At 37.9% G+C, this 17,336-nt stretch overlaps 1 protein-coding gene across 1 annotated transcript; it reads left to right on the top strand.

Annotated features, from left to right (window-relative positions):
- The first annotated feature begins 317 nt into the window (after positions 1-317).
- On the top strand, positions 318-12,187 carry LOC101823878 (prolactin-like). Its single transcript, XM_005066278.2, has 4 exons — positions 318-491; positions 2,096-2,203; positions 4,189-4,368; positions 11,945-12,187. The coding sequence occupies exons 1-4, from the start codon at positions 318-320 to the stop codon at positions 12,131-12,133; spliced, it is 651 nt and encodes a 216-aa protein (XP_005066335.1). The 3' UTR covers positions 12,134-12,187.
- The last annotated feature ends 5,149 nt before the right edge of the window (positions 12,188-17,336 follow it).

The following is a 17,336-nucleotide window of genomic DNA, read 5'->3' on the forward strand; positions in this document are numbered from 1 at the left end:
AGAAGCATAAAATCACAAGTTATAAAAATGTGAAGAGGACTAAATATTGTGGATCAGTATCAATATATGCGCCAAATGTTTGCAAAGTACTTCAAGAGCAAGTCAACGATGTGAGAAGTCACCCAACTCTCCAACTATGTATTTGGGAAATATTAATTACATTTTCACAGTGAACAAATCTTTTGTCCCACTGTAGTTATACAGAAGGAAATCATGAAGGCCAGGATTCCCAGAACAGATAGAGTTCACTAGAGAGTTTAATTCATGTAACTGATTTGAAAGAATCATCTGGATGTGATTTTTTCTTTATGGCAGGGATGCTTCAGCTTCTGTTAGTGTCAAACCTTCTCCTATGGGAGTATGTGGTCTCTGTACCCGTATGCCTTGACATAGAAGAATACAACAAATTGACAATTGAAGAACTCTTTGATCGTGCAATTATCAAGGCTCAATACACCTCTAACCTCACTAGACAAATGTCTGAGGAGTTTGTGAGTACTTAATTTCTTTCAGATTTCTTCTCTAAAGGGCTCTTCAAACATTCTATAGATTAAACCAGAAAACATCATGAACAAAATTTCAGATAATATGCCTTCATGGGACTGAAAATGAAGTATCAGATATTGAGAAATGGTACAGGAAGAATGAGAAATTTGATGAGATCTCAAAGAATTTTTTATTTAAAATAGAAACACTTGTTTTATATGTCAATCCCAGTTCCCTCTTCCTCCTCTCCTCTCCTGCCCCCCACTAACTCCCTTTTTCGTCCCCTGTCTGCTCCCCAGGGATGGTGAGGTTTTCCATTAGGGATCTTCTAAGACTGTCATATCTTTTGGGTCAGGGCCTAGGCCCTCTCCCGTGTGTCTAGGCTGAGAGTATCCCTCTATGTGGAATGTGCTCCCAAAGTCCATTCTTTTGCTAGGGATAAATACTGATCTACTACCAGAGGTCCCATAGATTGCCGAGGCCTCCTAACTGACACCCAGTCAGTCCTATGCTGGTTTCCCAGCTAAGACTTTTAAATATTAAAATAACTTTAAATAATTGTGTAAAGAAATATTTTTCTATTATTAATTAATTTAATTTTTAGTAAAAAATGACTGTCTCTCAACTCTGATTTATGACTGTAAGTCCTAAAAGTGAGGTGAGAGAATAACTCTGGTTTTCTGGTCTTGTATGGAAGGTCTAGTCTTCATGGTCACTTTTTACTTAGTTGATGTGTATCATAAATAAAATACATTGCAGAGATTGTGTGGAAGGAATAGAAATGAACTACTCTGATCCATGTAAAGAAAAAATATCTGTTCAGTTAGCCTCAAATATATCATTTTAGAACAAAAGTAAACAATAGTTTTATAAATATGGATACACAAATTGTGGGAGTTTGAAAGAAAATGGCCCCCAAAGGAAGTGGTACTTTTAGGAGGTATAGCCTTATTGGAATAGGTGTGGTCTTGTTGGAGGAAGTGTGTCACTGTGGAGGCAGGATTTGAGGTCTCATATATCCTCAAGCCACCTCCATTAAGACACATCTGTTCTTGTTACATGAAAGTCAAGACATAGCCAATACCATGTCTGCCTGCATGCCGCCATACTCTCCACCAACATGTTCCTAACTATGATGATAATTGACTAAGCCACTGAAAATGGAATCTAACCCAATTAAATATTATTCCTTTATAAGAGTTGCCATGGCCATGGTGCCTCTTCACAGCAATAGAAGCCCTAACTAAGACACTAGTCCATGTCATTCAGCTCACCTCAATCACCTCAAAAGTAAAACATGTAAAACTTTTGTGTTTTACAGTGTTAGTATTTATATAACTTTATTTCTGAATTAATTTTCTGGAAGGGCAGAAATGACAAGAAAATAGTAGAGAGTGAAAAAGTTAGGTGATTAGAAATTGAGACAAAAATTAAATTGTGTATATAATAGGAAGAATATGTAAGTAGATTATGTTTGCTTAATTATTTAATTTTAGGTAGTGCTTATTTGTTATGAATTACAATCTATAAAATACATTTATGTAATTATCATAAGTGTACTTCCTTAATTCAGAAACTCCAATAAACTGAAATATTTTATTACTTCCAGGATGAAAACTTTGCCAAAAGCCTGGGATACAAAGACAGGAACTCCAGCACCTGTCACACTGCTTCCCTTGCTACTCCAGAAAACATTGAACAAATCCAACAGACACAAGTAAATCTTTCTTCCTGGTTGTCACCAAAACAACTGAAGCAGTACCCAAGGTTTACTGTGCTGTAGGTTATTTTGGGTGTTTTGTAGGAGTGGCTATAACATACCAAACATAAAAGAGAAGAATGAACAGTCAAAAATAGCATTATACAGTTAACAAATTATAAGATAAAATCCATGCTTGTTCAGACCGTAGGAGATTAATAAATGAGCTATACACAGGACATCTTTTTTAGTCAGTGCCATGCTTGTAGAATTGTACTTCCTTTAATCTAAGCTGAACATTCCTGGATGAATATAGATTCATGCATGTGTGGAATGCAAATACAGTTGCATTTTTTATAATAAAAGGGCTCCTCCACTGCCAGAATATTTCTTAACTGACCAGAATGTCATTTCTTTCTGAGATTCAATACTCTCCTATTTCTGTTTGCTTTTCATTACTGTGCAGTCCTTTCTGACTTTTCTGCCTTCTTTTCTGTTATAATTAAAGTCAGCTGAAAAAGAGGCTCTCTTCATACTGTATCTTTTGCCTCAACCTAACCTCTGTTTTGATGAGATGTACTTATTTTCGAAGCTCTAATGGGTAATTGTTATGATATATCCACTGTGACTCCCTGTCAGAGGAAATCTCAGTATAATTTAAACTAAACTAATATGTGTACATATATCATATATGCAATCTGTTTGTTATTATTTTATTAGTATCATCTATCACTTAGACAGAAGTTATTCCCATTAATAAAAGTGTGATTATATTGAATCAAGAAGAGAGGGAGGATAGAGAGAACATTTCCTCAAAAGTATATACTTTAAAAAATACTCTGTTGATACTGATGTATTTAATCCTTACCAAAGAGCACTAAAACAAGGTACCATTAGGAAGCTTATCAAGAGAGGCTTCAAAAGGTTGCACAGGCCTTATATACCTTGAAAGCCAGATAAGAATTTGGAACTGTCCTTCATTCACCTCACGATATCACTTTCAATCATCATACAGCATGCTCCCAACAACCTGTTTTGCTGTCACAATTTGTCTTGCTTCTTTCCTTTATGTTATTTACACACACACACACATGCACACACACACAAGTGTATATATATATATATATATATATATATATATATATATATATATATATATATAGCACAACATTTACTTGGATTTCTCCCTACTGTCCAGTGTACTTACTACTAGAGTTGCTAAGAGACACCACAGCAAATATTTTAAATTGGTGAGGAATATCATGTGTGATCCTGGTAATGAACACACACTGGCTACAGTGTGTGTGTGGGAGTGTATGTGTGTGTGTGTGTGTGTGTGTGTGTGTGTGTGTGTGTGTAAAATACAATGGTTTTACATCAATGTGTTAAAGGCAAGAATGTTCTTTTGTTGTATATGCCCATAAATAGGCTGGGTTCTTTTCCAGAAGCCAAGGAAAGGAAGAATTGTTGAACCATAAAAAGTCTGCTTTTGAATGTTCTGTTTTTATTGTAGTTTCTAATATCCTAGAATAATATAAAATTACAAGTGCATTATGAGTGACCAATTTGATGTTTTAGTATGAAAATGGTGTAGACTATTTGCCACTGATAATTCTGGAGTCTTTTTATTTGCATTTGGTCCTATGAACACATACCTAGACTCAGCAAAGGTTTGTTTTTCATAGACAAGGGAAATAACATAATACAGAAGATCTGACGAGGAGTAAGTGCAGATGATAGAATGTAGAGGAAAAGCGAAATGTGATCATTTGGTTTCTCAGGAATAAATGATCTTTTATTTATTGTTTGCTTTTATTTTAGCAAATTGTAATTCTGTGGCTTAAATTTTGTATTTGTATAATGTGTCATTTACCAAAACACTTTCTGTATACTGATTAACAACAGATAGATATTATAATGTAGCATGATTGTACAAATACTGCTTGTATCTACCATCTTGTGTTTTACTCGTTTTAACTTGATGTTCAATCATGATTGTTTAGTTAGATGACCTTCTGAAAGTGATGATCAGCATTTCACGAGCCTGGTATCACCCTCTGGAACACCTAGTGAATGCAGTGGCTGCTCTAAAAGGGGCCTTTGAGACCATGTGGTTGAAAGTCAAAGAGGTAGAGGAAAAAAACCAAGAACTTCTAAAGGAAATTAAGGAAATCCTTGTCAGGGTGAGTGCTCTCTGTATCTTCCATTCTTGTCTTCTTCTTTTTTTTTAACGAAAGATGTATTTTGTTGTATTGACAAATGAATCTAAAGCTGTGTAATTTGCAACATTTAAATTTAGGTTTCCAATTTGTTCACAGCTTTGATAGTAAGGAGTTGTGGGCAATTCCAACATTCAGAGGATCCTTTGTGAGTGTTAGCATTCAGACATCTGTATCAGTCTGTCCTTGGGTTCTGAAAGGACATGCCCTTAGCTGCATCCACTAAGAGCAGCATGTGTGCATATTCACTATGCTCCCATTTTTAACATTTTTTTATTTTAAATAGCTTGTTTTACATGTCAATCCCAGTTCCCTCTCCCTCCCCTCCTCCTGCACCCCCCCACCATCCCTCCCATCCTCCCACCCTATTGCCAATTCCTTCTGAATAGGGTATATCTAGAGTCTATCATTTCATACAGGGTAGGGTCCAGACACTTCTCTAATGGTCCAGGCAGATAGAGCAAGTATTCGAGGGATGAACACTGGTCCACTGCTCAGGACCCCATAGGTAGCCCAGGCCTCCTCATTGACTCTCACATTCAGGGGGTCTGGATCAGTCCTATGCTGGCCTCCCAGCTGTCAGTCTAGGGTCCAAGAGCTCTCCCCTGTTGGGATCAGCTGTCTCTGCTGGTTTTGCCAGCCTATTCTTTGCCAATTTGCTCTTTGCTCCTCTCTCTCTGTCGCTGGGTTCCTTGGGTTCTGTTCAGTATTTAACTGTGGGTGTTTGCCTCTGCTTCCATCAGTCTCTGGATGAAGGCTCCAGGATGGTTATAGACATCAAGTTCACTATCAGGAATAGGCATTCGAGGTGGTCTCTACACTATTGCTTAGCTTGCCAATTGGTGTCATCCATTTAGATCACTAGAGGTCACAATGCTGCCTGATCTGTCTTCTAACCTATGATTCACTCTTCCCCCTATCCTACCCCCCCTAGTCAACCTTCCTGTTCCTCCATGACCTACTCTCTCTTCCACTTCTCCCCCTCTCTATTTCCCAGGTCCCCCTCCCCCCACCCCTCACCATGTTCCCCATCTGTCCAGAGGATCTTGCCTCATTTCTCTTCTCTTGGGTACCATGTGTATCTTTTAGGTTCTTTCCTGTTTCCCAGAGTCTCTGTCAGTGGAAGTGCAGACTGGCACTCTCCTGATCCATGCTTAAAATCCATATATGAGTGAGAACATACCATGTTTGTCTTTTTGTGACTGGGTTACCTCACTCAGGATGGTTTCTTCCAGTGCTATCCATTTACCTGCGACCTTTTAAAAGAGCCCTGCCCACCTCCTATCCTTTCTTTTTTTTTTTATTCTCCAGATTTATTTTGGTAAAAAAAATCAGATATAACCTTTCAAAACTACATTAATGTTTAACATGCATTCAAATAACTTTCTTTTTTTTCCAGTTTAAATTTAGATAAGAAACGAGGTTGCTTCACAAGTCAGTTCCAGGTCCCTCTCACATTCCCTCCCCTCCTCCCGTACCCTCCCCCCAACCCCCCCCTCCGTTATCCCCTCATTCCCCCAGGGAGGGTGAGGCCCTCCATGGGGTGTCCATAGTCTGTCATTTCATATAGGGCAGGGCCTAGACCCTTCCCCAAGAGTTCAGGGTGAGAGTGCACCTCACATTGTTCTATGGGAGTCCAAAGTCCATGTGTATACTTGGGATGGGTACTGATCTGCTGCCCAAGGCTCAATAGATTCCCTAGGCCTCCTCACTGACACGCAGATTCAGGGGGTCTTGATCAGTCCCATGCTGGATTCCCAGGCTGATGCCTGGGATTCAAGAGTTAACCTTTGTCTCGTCAGCTGTTTCTGGGGGTTAAACCAGCCCAGTCTTAATCCCTTTGATCATCAGTCCTCCCTCTCTGTTACTGCTTTCTTGAGTTCAGCTCAGTACTTAACCAGCCACTAAATGAAGTTTCTGTTTCCCAGACTCTCTGGCCATAGGATTGTAGGCTGGCACTCCCCAGATCTATGTCTAAAATCCATATATGAGAGAGTACATGCCATGTTTCTCTTTTTGTGACTGGGTTACCTCAACCAGGATGGTTTCTTCTAGTGTCATCCATTTGCCTGCGAATCTCATGATTCCATTATTTTTTTTCTGCTGAATAGTACTCCATTGTGTAGATGTACCACATTTTCTCTATCCATTCTTCGGGTGAGGGACATCTAGGTTGCTTCCAATTTCTGGCTATTACAAATAAAGCTGCTATGAACAAAGTGGAACAGACATCTTTGTTGTATGAATGGGCATCTTTTGGATATATGCCTAAGAGTGGAGTTGCTGGGTCTTGTAGTAGGTTTATTCCCATTTTTCTGAGGAATCTCCATACTGATTTCCAAAGTGGCTAAACCAGTTGGCACTCCCAGCAGCAATGGAGGAGTGTTCCCCTTTCACCACATCCTCTCCAGCATAAATTGTCATTGGTGTTTTTGATTTTAGCCATTCTGACAGGAGTGAGATGGTATCTCAGAGTTGTTTTGATTTGCATTTCCCGCATGGCTAAGGATGTTGAGCACTTTCTCAAGTGCTTCTCAGCCATTTTAGACTCCTCTATTGAAAGCTCTCTATTTAGTTCTGCAGCCCACTTTTTAATTGGGTCCTTTGCTGTTTTGGAGACTTGCTTCTTGAGTTCTTTGTAAATTTTGGAGATCAACCCTCTGTCAGATGTGGGATTAGTGAATAGTTTTTCCCATTCTGTGGGCTGCCTTTTTGTCTTGCTGACTGTGTCCTTTGCCTTACAGAAGCTTCTCAGTTTCAGGAGGTCCCATTTATTAATTGTTGATCTCACTGTCTGTGCTACTGGTGTTATGCTCAGGAAGCTGTCTCCTGTACCAATTCGTTCAAGGATACCACCCACTTTCTCTTCTAAGAGGTTCAGTGTGGCTGGATTTATGTTGAGGTCTTTGATCCATTTGGACTTAAGTTTTGTGCATGGCGATAAACATGGATCGATCCGCATTCTTCTACATGCCAGGGTCCAATTATGCCAGCACCATTTGTTGAAGATGCTTTCTTTATTCCATTGTATATTTTTAGCTTCTTTGTCAAATATCAGATGTTCGTACGTGTGTGGGTTAATACCCGGATTTTCAATTGGTCTACCTGTCTATTTTTGTGCCAATACCAAGCTGTTTTCAGGACTATAGCTCTGTAATAGAGCTTGAGGTCAGGGATGGTGATGCCTCCGGACATTGCCTTGTTGAACAGGGGTGTTTTGGCTATCCGGGGTCTTTTGTTTTTCCATACAAAATTGATTATTGCTCTTTCAAGGTCTGTGAAGAATTGTGCTGGGATTTTAATCGGGATTGCATTGAATCTGTAGATTGCTTTTGGCAGGATTGCCATTTTTACTACATTGATCCTACCTATCCAAGAGCATGGGAGATCTTTCCATTTTCTGAGGGCTTCTTTAATTTCTTTCTTTAAAGATTCAAAGTTCTTACGATACAGGTCTTTCACTTGTTTGGTTAGCATTACCCCAAGGTATTTTATGTTGTTTGTGGCAATTGTAAAGGGTGATGTTTCTCTGATTTCTCTTTCAGCCCTTTTATCATCTGTATATAGTAGGGCTACTGATTTTCTTGAGTTGATCTTGTAGCCGGCTACTTTGCTGAAGGTGTTAATCAGCTGTAAGAGTTCCCTGGTAGAGTTCTTTGGGTCATTGATGTAAACTATCATATCGTCTGCAAACAGTGAAAGTTTGACCTCTTCCTTCCCAATTTGTATCCCCTTGATCCCCCTTTGTTGTCGTATGGCAATAGCTAGAACTTCAAGTACCATGTTGAAAAGGTATGGAGAGAGTGGACAGCCTTGTTTTGTTCCTGATTTTAGAGGAATTGCGTTGAGTTTCTGTCCATTTAGTTTGATGTTGGCTGTTGGTTTACTGTATATAGATTTTATTATGTTTAAGTATGTCCCTGTTATCCCAGATCTCTCCAAGACCTTTATCATGAAGGGGTGTTGGATTTTGTCAAAGGCTTTTTCAGCATCTAGTGAGATGACCATGTGATTTTTGTTTTTCAGCTTGTTTATATGGTGGATTATGTTGATGGATTTTCGTATGTTGAACCATCCCTGCATCCCTGGGATGAAACCTACTTGATCGTGGTGAATGATTGTTTTGATGTGTTCTTGGATCTGATTTGCCAGTATTTTATTGAGTATTTTTGCATCAATGTTCATGAGGGATATTGGTCTGAAGTTCTCTTTCTTAGTTGTATCTTTGTGTGGCTTGGGGATCAAGGTTATTGAAGCCTCATAGAAAGAGTTTGGCAAAGACCCTTCTGCTTCTATTGTGTGGGACACTTTGAGAAGAATTGGTATAAGCTGTTCTTTGAATTTGTGGTAATAGTCTGCACTGAGGCCATCTGGACCTGGACTTTTTTTGGTTGGGAGACTTTTGATGACAGCTTCTATTTCCATAGGGGTTATAGGTCTATTTAAATTGCTTATCTGTTCTTGACTTAGTTTTGGCAAATGATAGCTGTCCAGGAAGTCATCCATTTCCTTTAAATTTTCAAATTTTGTGGAGTACAGGTTTTCAAAGTATGACCTAATGATTCTCTGGATTTCCTCAGAGTCTGTTGTTATGTCCCCCTTTTCATTTCTGATTTTGTTAATTTGCGTGTTCACTCTCTGCTGTTTGGTAAGTTTGGACAAAGGTTTGTCTATCTTGTTGATTTTCTCAAAGAACCAATTCTTCGTTACATTGATTCTTTGTATTGTTTTCCTGGTTTCTACTTTATTGATTTCAGCCCTCAGTTTGATTATTTCCTGGCATCTACCCCTCCTGGGGGAGTTTGCTTCTTTGTGTTCTAGAGCTTTTAGCTGTGATGTTAATTCTCTGGTATAACCGTTCTCCTGTTTCTTCATGTGAGCACTTAGTGCTATGAACTTCCCCCGTAGCACTGCTTTCAAAGTGTCCCATAGGTTTGGGTATGTTGTGTCTTCATTCTCATTGAATTCGAAGAAGTCTTTAATTTCTTTTTTTATTTCCTCTTTGACCCAGGGATGGTGCAGTTGAGCATTATTCAATTTCCATGAGTTTGTAGGTTTTCTGCAATTTGTGTTGTTGTTGAATTCTAATTTTAAGGCATGGTGGTCTGATAAGATGCATGGAGTTATTCCAATTTTTTTTTGTAGCTGATGAGGTTTGATATGTTGCCAAGTATGTGGTCGATTTTTGAGAAGGTTTCATGTGGTGGTGAGAAGAAGGTATATTCTTTTTTATGTGGATGAAATGTTCTATAGATATCTGTTAATCCCAGTTGGGTGATTACTTCTATTAGACCCTTTGCTTCTTTGTTGAGTTTCTGTCTGGTATTCCTGTCTAGTGGTGAGAGTGGTGTGTTGAAATCTCCCACTATAACTGTGTGGGGCTTCAGATGAGATTTAAGTTCTAATGTTTCTTTAACAAATGTGGATGCCTTTGTATTGGGGGCATAGATGTTCAGGATAGACACTTCATCTTGGTGGGTTTCACCTGTGATGAGTATGTAATGACCTCCTTCATCTCTTTTGATTGATTTTATTTTAAAGTCTAGTTTGTTACATATTAGGATTGCTACCCCTGCTTGTTTCTTGGGTCCATTTGATTGAAAAATTTTTTCCCAACCTTTAACTCTCAGGTAATGTCTGTCTTTGAGGATGAGGTGTGTTTCTTGTATGCAGCAGAAGGAAGGGTTCTGTCTTCGAGTCCATTCTGCTAGTCTGTGTCTTTTTATGGGTGAGTTAAGGCCATTAATATTGAGGGATATTAATGACCATTGATTGCTCATCCTTCTTCGATTTGCGATGGTTGTTGTTGGTGGAATTATGTGTGGAATTTCACCCCTTTGTTCTTTTGGCTGTTGGTAGAGTGGGATTCTCTAATGCTTTTCTGGTTGTAGTTAGCTTCCTTGGGTTGGAGTTTTCCTTCCAAAATTTTCTGTAGGGCTGGGTTAGTGGACACATATTGCTTGAATCTAGTTTGTCATGGAATATCTTGTTTTCTCCGTCTATAGTGATTGAGAGCTTTGCCGGGTATAGTAGTCTGGGCTGGCATCCATGGTCTCTTAGTGTAGGTAGAATATCTATCCAGGACCTTCTGGCTTTCAGAGTTTCCATGGAGAAATCAGGTGTAATTCTGATAGGTCTGCCTTTATATGTTACTTGACCTTTTTCCTTAGCTGCTCTTAATATTCTTTCTTTATTCTGTATGTTTGGGGTCTTGATTATTATGTGGCGAGGGGATTTTTTTTGTGGTCCACTCTATTTGGTGTTCTGTAGGCTTCTTGTACCTTCATTGGCATGTCTTTCTTAAGGTTGGGAAAGTTTTCTTCTATGATTTTGTTGAATATGCCTTCTGCCCCTTTGAGGTGGATTTTTTCTCCTTCTTCTATACCTATTATTCTTAGGTTTGGTCTTTTCATGGTGTCCCATATTTCCTGGATGTTTTGTGTTAAGGAGTTGTTGGATTTAAGGTTTTCTTTGGTTGATAAATCCATTTCTCCTAGTGTATCTTCAACACTTGAGATTCTCTCTTCCATCTCTTCTATTCTGTTGGTAATGCTTGTATTGGTAGTGCCTGACTGTTTGTCCAGCTTTTCTATTTTCTGCCTTTCTTCAGATTGTGTTGTTTTAAATGTCTCTATATCAGTTTTCAACCCTTGCAGTGTTTGCATTGCTTCTTGCAATTTTCTGTTTATCTGTTCGTCCGTTTGTTGCCTTTTATGAATTTTTTGGTTTGTTCTTTCTTCCATTTCTTGCATTTTTTGGTTTGATTTTTGTTCCATGTCTCGCATTTTGTGCTTTGTTTCTTCTTCCTATCCTTTCTTTCTTTTGCTCTCTGTGTTTCTTTCTGTGTTTCTCTCTCTCTCTCTGTCTCTCTCTCTGTCTCTCTCTCTGTCTCTCTCTCTGTCTCTCTCTGTCTCTCTCTCTGTCTCTCTCTCTTTCTCTCTCTCTCTCTCTCTCTCTGTCGCTCTCTCTCTCTGTCTTTCCTTTCTCCTCTCTCTCTCTGGCTGATCCTGTCCCCAAACTCCTTTCCTTTCTCCTCTTTATGATCCCTTTCCCTAATTTAAAAAAGAAAAGAAAAACACCTCTTTTGAACCCTCTGGCATGGTGACTTTCTGTTGCCTGCTGCTTTTCTTAAATTACAATATATACCAGGAAAATCAACAGAAAATAGATCTTACAATCATTTGTTCCAGTGCATTGATTTAGAGGGAAATCTTCTACATCTAAGTTTACCTCAAATGTTATTTTGAAATAGGGAATATAGACTAGGACTGGGGATTGATATATAAAAGCCTTCCTTGCATTTTATTTCCCTGAATCCACATAAAATGGATATATGGATATGATGGTTTATGCTTTTAATCCCAGTAGACCACTGGCCTTCAAATTAATGGATGCACACCTACAGAGCTGGACATTCATGTATCACACACACAAACACACATACACACACACACACACACACACACACACACACACGGGAAGTGTAAGAACTACTGACTACTACAAATAATGTGTATCCTTCTGTCCTTCTGGTAATTAGGTTCATCCTGGGGCTGAAGAAAATGTCTACCCTGCTTGGATGGGACTGGCAGAGGTGAGGTCAGCCAATGAAGACACTCACCATTTTGCTCTTAGTAACCTGTTTCGATGCCTACACAGTGACACTGTCAAGGTTGCTACTTATCTTGAGATTCTGAAGTGCAGAGTCATCCATAACAACAACTGTTAAGCATATACCCATTCAGCTACTAATAGGATTGTTCCTGTTCATCCAGACTATCAATGCTTCCTTTGATCTTGTTTGTTTTGGGTTGTTTTTAATGCTTTGTTAATTGTGACAGGGTTTCTTTGTGTAGTTTTGTCTGTTCTGGAACTCACTGAAGACCTGCCTCTGCCTCCTGAGTACTAGGGTTAAAGGCATGGGCCATCACCACCACTACTCAACTTTGATTTTATCTTTTGTATGCACACATGGGTATAATGAATTTCTTCATAAAAAATAAAACCTTAATTATGTTTTGGTTTTTGGTTTCTGTTTTGTGTTTATGAGACTCTTTTGCCTGCTCTTAGGATCCTTTCCTTCTTACTGGAATGCCTTGTCTAACCTTGATATGATAATTTATGCCTAGTTACATGATATCTTTCTATGTCCTATTCTATTGATATCCCTAGAAGGTCTTCTTTTTGCTGAAGGGAAATGAAGGAACAGTGGATCTAGGGGATAGGGGAGGTAAGAGAGTACTGGGAGGAATGGAGGGAGAGGAGGCTGCATTCAGGAAGTATTTTATGAGAGAATAATAAATAAAATGAAAAAATGCCAAATACAACCCAAAATCTTGTCACACCTTCTTTGGTAGACTTAATATAAAATTGATTCATGGTATTGTGATATTCTTTCCAAACTTAGTGTTTTGACTTGCCAATAAGATTATTACACTCATACTATAGAAGGGATGAGTCAAGACAGCTGAACTTAGAGCAACAAGAGATTGCTGTTAATCTCTAAACTCATTTTAAAAAGAAGATAGAAGTTTGGGAGTAGGTTTCAGGAGAAAACTGTTCTCTCCAAGGAACTTTTCAGTCTAATGTTAAGCAAGAGAAGTTTAAGTGCAGTCTCTCTAAGTATCTTGAATTTTAAACAGTCCAAAACCCTGTTAGGACACAAGTATGAAATGACTCTGTATTTCTCCAATAACATAAGTCTTCAACCATAGTCTACCTTAGTTCTCTCTCAGACAGATTCCACATGTTCAGGTCACCTCAGTTCTGACACTTCGTCTCATGTCCAAGTTCTTTTGCACCCTCCTCTCATCCTCCACTTATAGAGGTCACACAGCAGGGAAGGTAGTTCTCATCTGTTCTTACAGGGCTTCTGCTTCTCTCCCTCTGCACAGCAACGCCTGTAGTTTTCTCAGATTAAGAAGATGGGAACAAAAGACAAATAGTGACACAGAATTTGATAACTTGAGTTTATTTCTGCTATGGCTGAAGTTACATTCTGCTGAGAATCAGTTACTTCTATTGTGGGGACACAAGGGAACACCATAAGGACAAAAAGTGAAGAAATTTTGGAAGTTTCAGCTAAATCTATGAAAGAAGTCTTCATGAATATGTAAATTACCTACTAAAAGTTAATATAATACATGCTGTTGCAAAAATATTTCAAAGCATAGCAAGGAGATAACTAAACTTATATAGACTTATATAACATTAATGGCTTTAGAAACTACGATTTTTGGAATTTCCATTCATTACCAATCATTGTTGGACTGCAGACAGTAAATCATTCCTACAGACCTTCAAACTATATTAACACTATTTTGATTACATGGAATCTTTTTGGTTTCACACACACACACACACACACACACACACACACACACCAACCTTCCCTGTCTATATAATGTCACTTTTAATTTTTCAGGGTCTGTGCTCATGCTCATGAGCAAAAACCAAGACTATTGTCATTATGAACCTTAGACTCTAACTGGAAAGAAAGACAGAAAGACAGACAGACAGACAGAAAGAAAGAAAGAAAGAAAGAAAGAAAGATAGAAAGAAAATTTGAAGAAATTTAGGAAAGTATATGAAGAGGAGATCTGTGCTTTATGAAAAGAAATAACAAAATAGTGAAAAAGGCCTAGGGAAACCACTTAAAGAGAAAAACTTGTAAGATTCAGGTTAGAAATCAGCAAGAAGAGCAAGGTATGATTTTTGATAAGTCAGACAAAGTTATTAACCTATTGAATCTAAGATCTAAATTTCTTCCTCCAGTAAGATTGATTTCCCTAATATATAAGGTTAAAAATGTCTCCCTCAGTATCTAAGATAGTTATGTAGTTTTCAAAAACATCCAAATGTGAATGTTCTGAAAATTCCACCCTTTTTAGTTCAACTGAATATATCTTTGAAGTATCTTTCAGTAAATTCCTGAAAATTAAGTTTAATCTAATGATGCAATTTTTAAAAAAATCTTTAGAAAGCAATAATTAAAAACTTATGTTCAATGAACAATGGAATTTTCAGTGTGCCCAGGATTATATAATTTAAAAATATACTATGTTTGTGTGTGATATATATATATATATGTATGTATTTATGTGCAGGAGAGGAGCTCATGAGCCTATGTGCACATGCTGAAGTAACAGGAGGATATTTGTTATCTTTCTCTATAATTCTCCACATTATTGATACAGGTTCTCTAACTGAACCTAGATTAAACTATTTCTAGTCAAGGCTCTCTCTCAACCAGCAAATACAAATGGTGTTCCTCTCATCACCATAACCTCTAGGCACTGACATTACTGCCATGCACGCCTGGCTTATTATGTCAGTGCTGGGGAAAAAACCAGGTCCTCAGCCATGTACAATAACATTCCTGCCCACTGAGCCATATCCCCAGCACTTATGATTTAAAAACAGCAACATGTACTCCAATCATATGTTATAAAATCAGAATATAGCATTTAAACTTCACACAAAGTATAAATGTTTAAACAGATATTCATCATAGAAATAACCATACTAACAGTTTCTATTCTCAGGACAAGATGTTTGCTTTCAAAGTACCTAGACAATGTATTCTGTATACACACACACACACAGCTGCATAATATATATGCATGCACATATGGCAATTATTTGATCATCAAATAAAATGATTGATATGTGCAATCCAAGTTCTTATAATGCTTCAAGTGGGTAAAAAAGAATTGTAGGTAAGAATCTCCGTTCATTTCTAAGCACAAATTTTTGAAGGACAAACTAATCCCCATTATATCTTTTATTGCTCCTTCAACAAGTCCTGTATTGATAAATTACAATCCAAGTTTCACAATAGAATTCTTTACTAAGGCTTCCTGTATCCTGCTAGGAGCCACCTGAGGCCTAGGTATTGCACACTGGGGAAGCCATCCCAGTGTCCAAGCAACATACTGACTGCCAAGGCCCACCTCCATCCACAGGAAAGGAAAGCCATCAGGGTATTGGACTTGCTTGCAACCACCTTAAGGGAATCTTGGTCCCGTACCCACCAGGATAGGAAGAGACTCCTACTGCACCCACTGGAAGAAAGGATGGCAATAAGACAATATAAAAATACATTCAACAACAGAAAAACCAATATGACACCACCAGAGTCTAGGGACTCTACACCAGCAATACCTGAACATCCCAACACAGATAAAACAGAAGAGAATGACCTTAAAAACAACTTCATGAAAATGATATGAGTCCACAAAGAGGATATAATAAAATCCCTTAAAGAAATGGAAGAAAAAATAACCCCCAAAATACAAGAAATTAACAAATCTCTTAAAGAAAGCCAAGAAAAAACAATCAAATAGATGAAGGAAACAGTTCCTGAAAACTGAAATAGACAAAATAAAGACAACAAAAATGGAGGGGATGCTGGAAATAGAAAAGCTGGGTAAATGATCAGGAACTACAAAAGCAAGCATAACCAACAGAATATAAGAGTTGGAAGAAAGAATCTCAGGTGTTGAATATACACTAGGAGAAATATATTCATTGAAAAAAGAAAATATAACGTCCACTGTGAAAAGACAAAACCTAAAAATAGTGACAGAAGAAGGTGAAGAAACCCCCTTCAAAGGGGAAGAAAACATATTCAACAAAATCATAGAAGAATACTTTCCCAACTTAAAGAAAGACATGCTAATGAAAGTACAAGAAGCCTACAAAACACCAAATAGAGTGGAAGACAAAAAGAAGTCCCCTTGCTACATAATATTAAAAACCCCGAACATACAGAATAAAGAAAGGATATTAAGAGCATCAAGGAAAAAGGCCAGGTAACATACAAAGGCAAACCTAATGGCATCACACATGACTTTTGCATGGAAACTCTAAAATCCAAAAGGTCCTGGATAGATATTCTACCAACACTAAGAGAAAACAGATGCCAACCCAGACAGCTATACCCAGTAAAGCTTTTTATCAGTATAGATGGAGAAAAGAAGACATTCCATGACAAAACCAGATTTAAACAATATGTATCAACTAACCCAACCCTACAGAAGTTTCTGAAAAGAAAACTCCAACCCAAGGGAATTAACTGTGACCAGAAAAACATAGGCACTAGATAATCCTACCTTAGCAACAGACAAAAGAAAAAAGAGGTGGAAACTACATATAATTCCACCATTCCAAAACAAACAAGAATGAGCAATCAGTGGTCATTAATTTCCCTCAATATTAATGGTCTTAACTAGCCCAATAAAAGACACAGGCTAACAGAATGAATTCGAAGATAGAGCCCATCCTTCTGCTGCAAACAAGAAACACACCTAGGCCTCAAAGTCAGACATTACCTCAGATTTACGGGTTTGGAAATGATTTTCCAATCAAATGGAACCAAGAAACAAGCATGGGTAGCAATCCTAATATCTAACAAGTTAGATTTTAAAATAAAATTAATCAAAAGAGATGAAGGAAGTCATTTCAAACTCATCACAAGAGAAACCCACCAAGATGAAGTTTCAATTCTGAACATCTATGCCCCAAATAGAAAGGCATCCATGTTCATAAAAGAAACATTATTAATACTCAAATCACATATAAAGCCCCACACCTTTATAGTGGGAAACTTTAACACCCCACTCTCACCACTACACAGGTCTACCAGACAGAAACTTAACAAAGAAGCAAAAGAACCAACCAGGATTAACAGACATCTATAGAAAATTCAATCCAAATAAAAAAGAATACACCTTCTTCTCAGAGCCACATGGAACCTTCTCAAAAATCAACCACATACTTGACAACATATCAAACCTCAACAAGTACAAAAAAATTGCAATAACTCCATGCACCTTATCAGACCACCATGCATTAAAATTAGAATTCAACATCAACACAAATTGCAGAAACCCTAAAAATTCATGGAAATTAAATGATGCACAATTTCACCA

The sequence above is a fragment of the Mesocricetus auratus genome, unplaced genomic scaffold, assembly GCF_017639785.1.
Source record: "Mesocricetus auratus isolate SY011 unplaced genomic scaffold, BCM_Maur_2.0 Super-Scaffold_100013, whole genome shotgun sequence".
NCBI classification, from domain to species: Eukaryota; Metazoa; Chordata; class Mammalia; order Rodentia; family Cricetidae; genus Mesocricetus; species Mesocricetus auratus.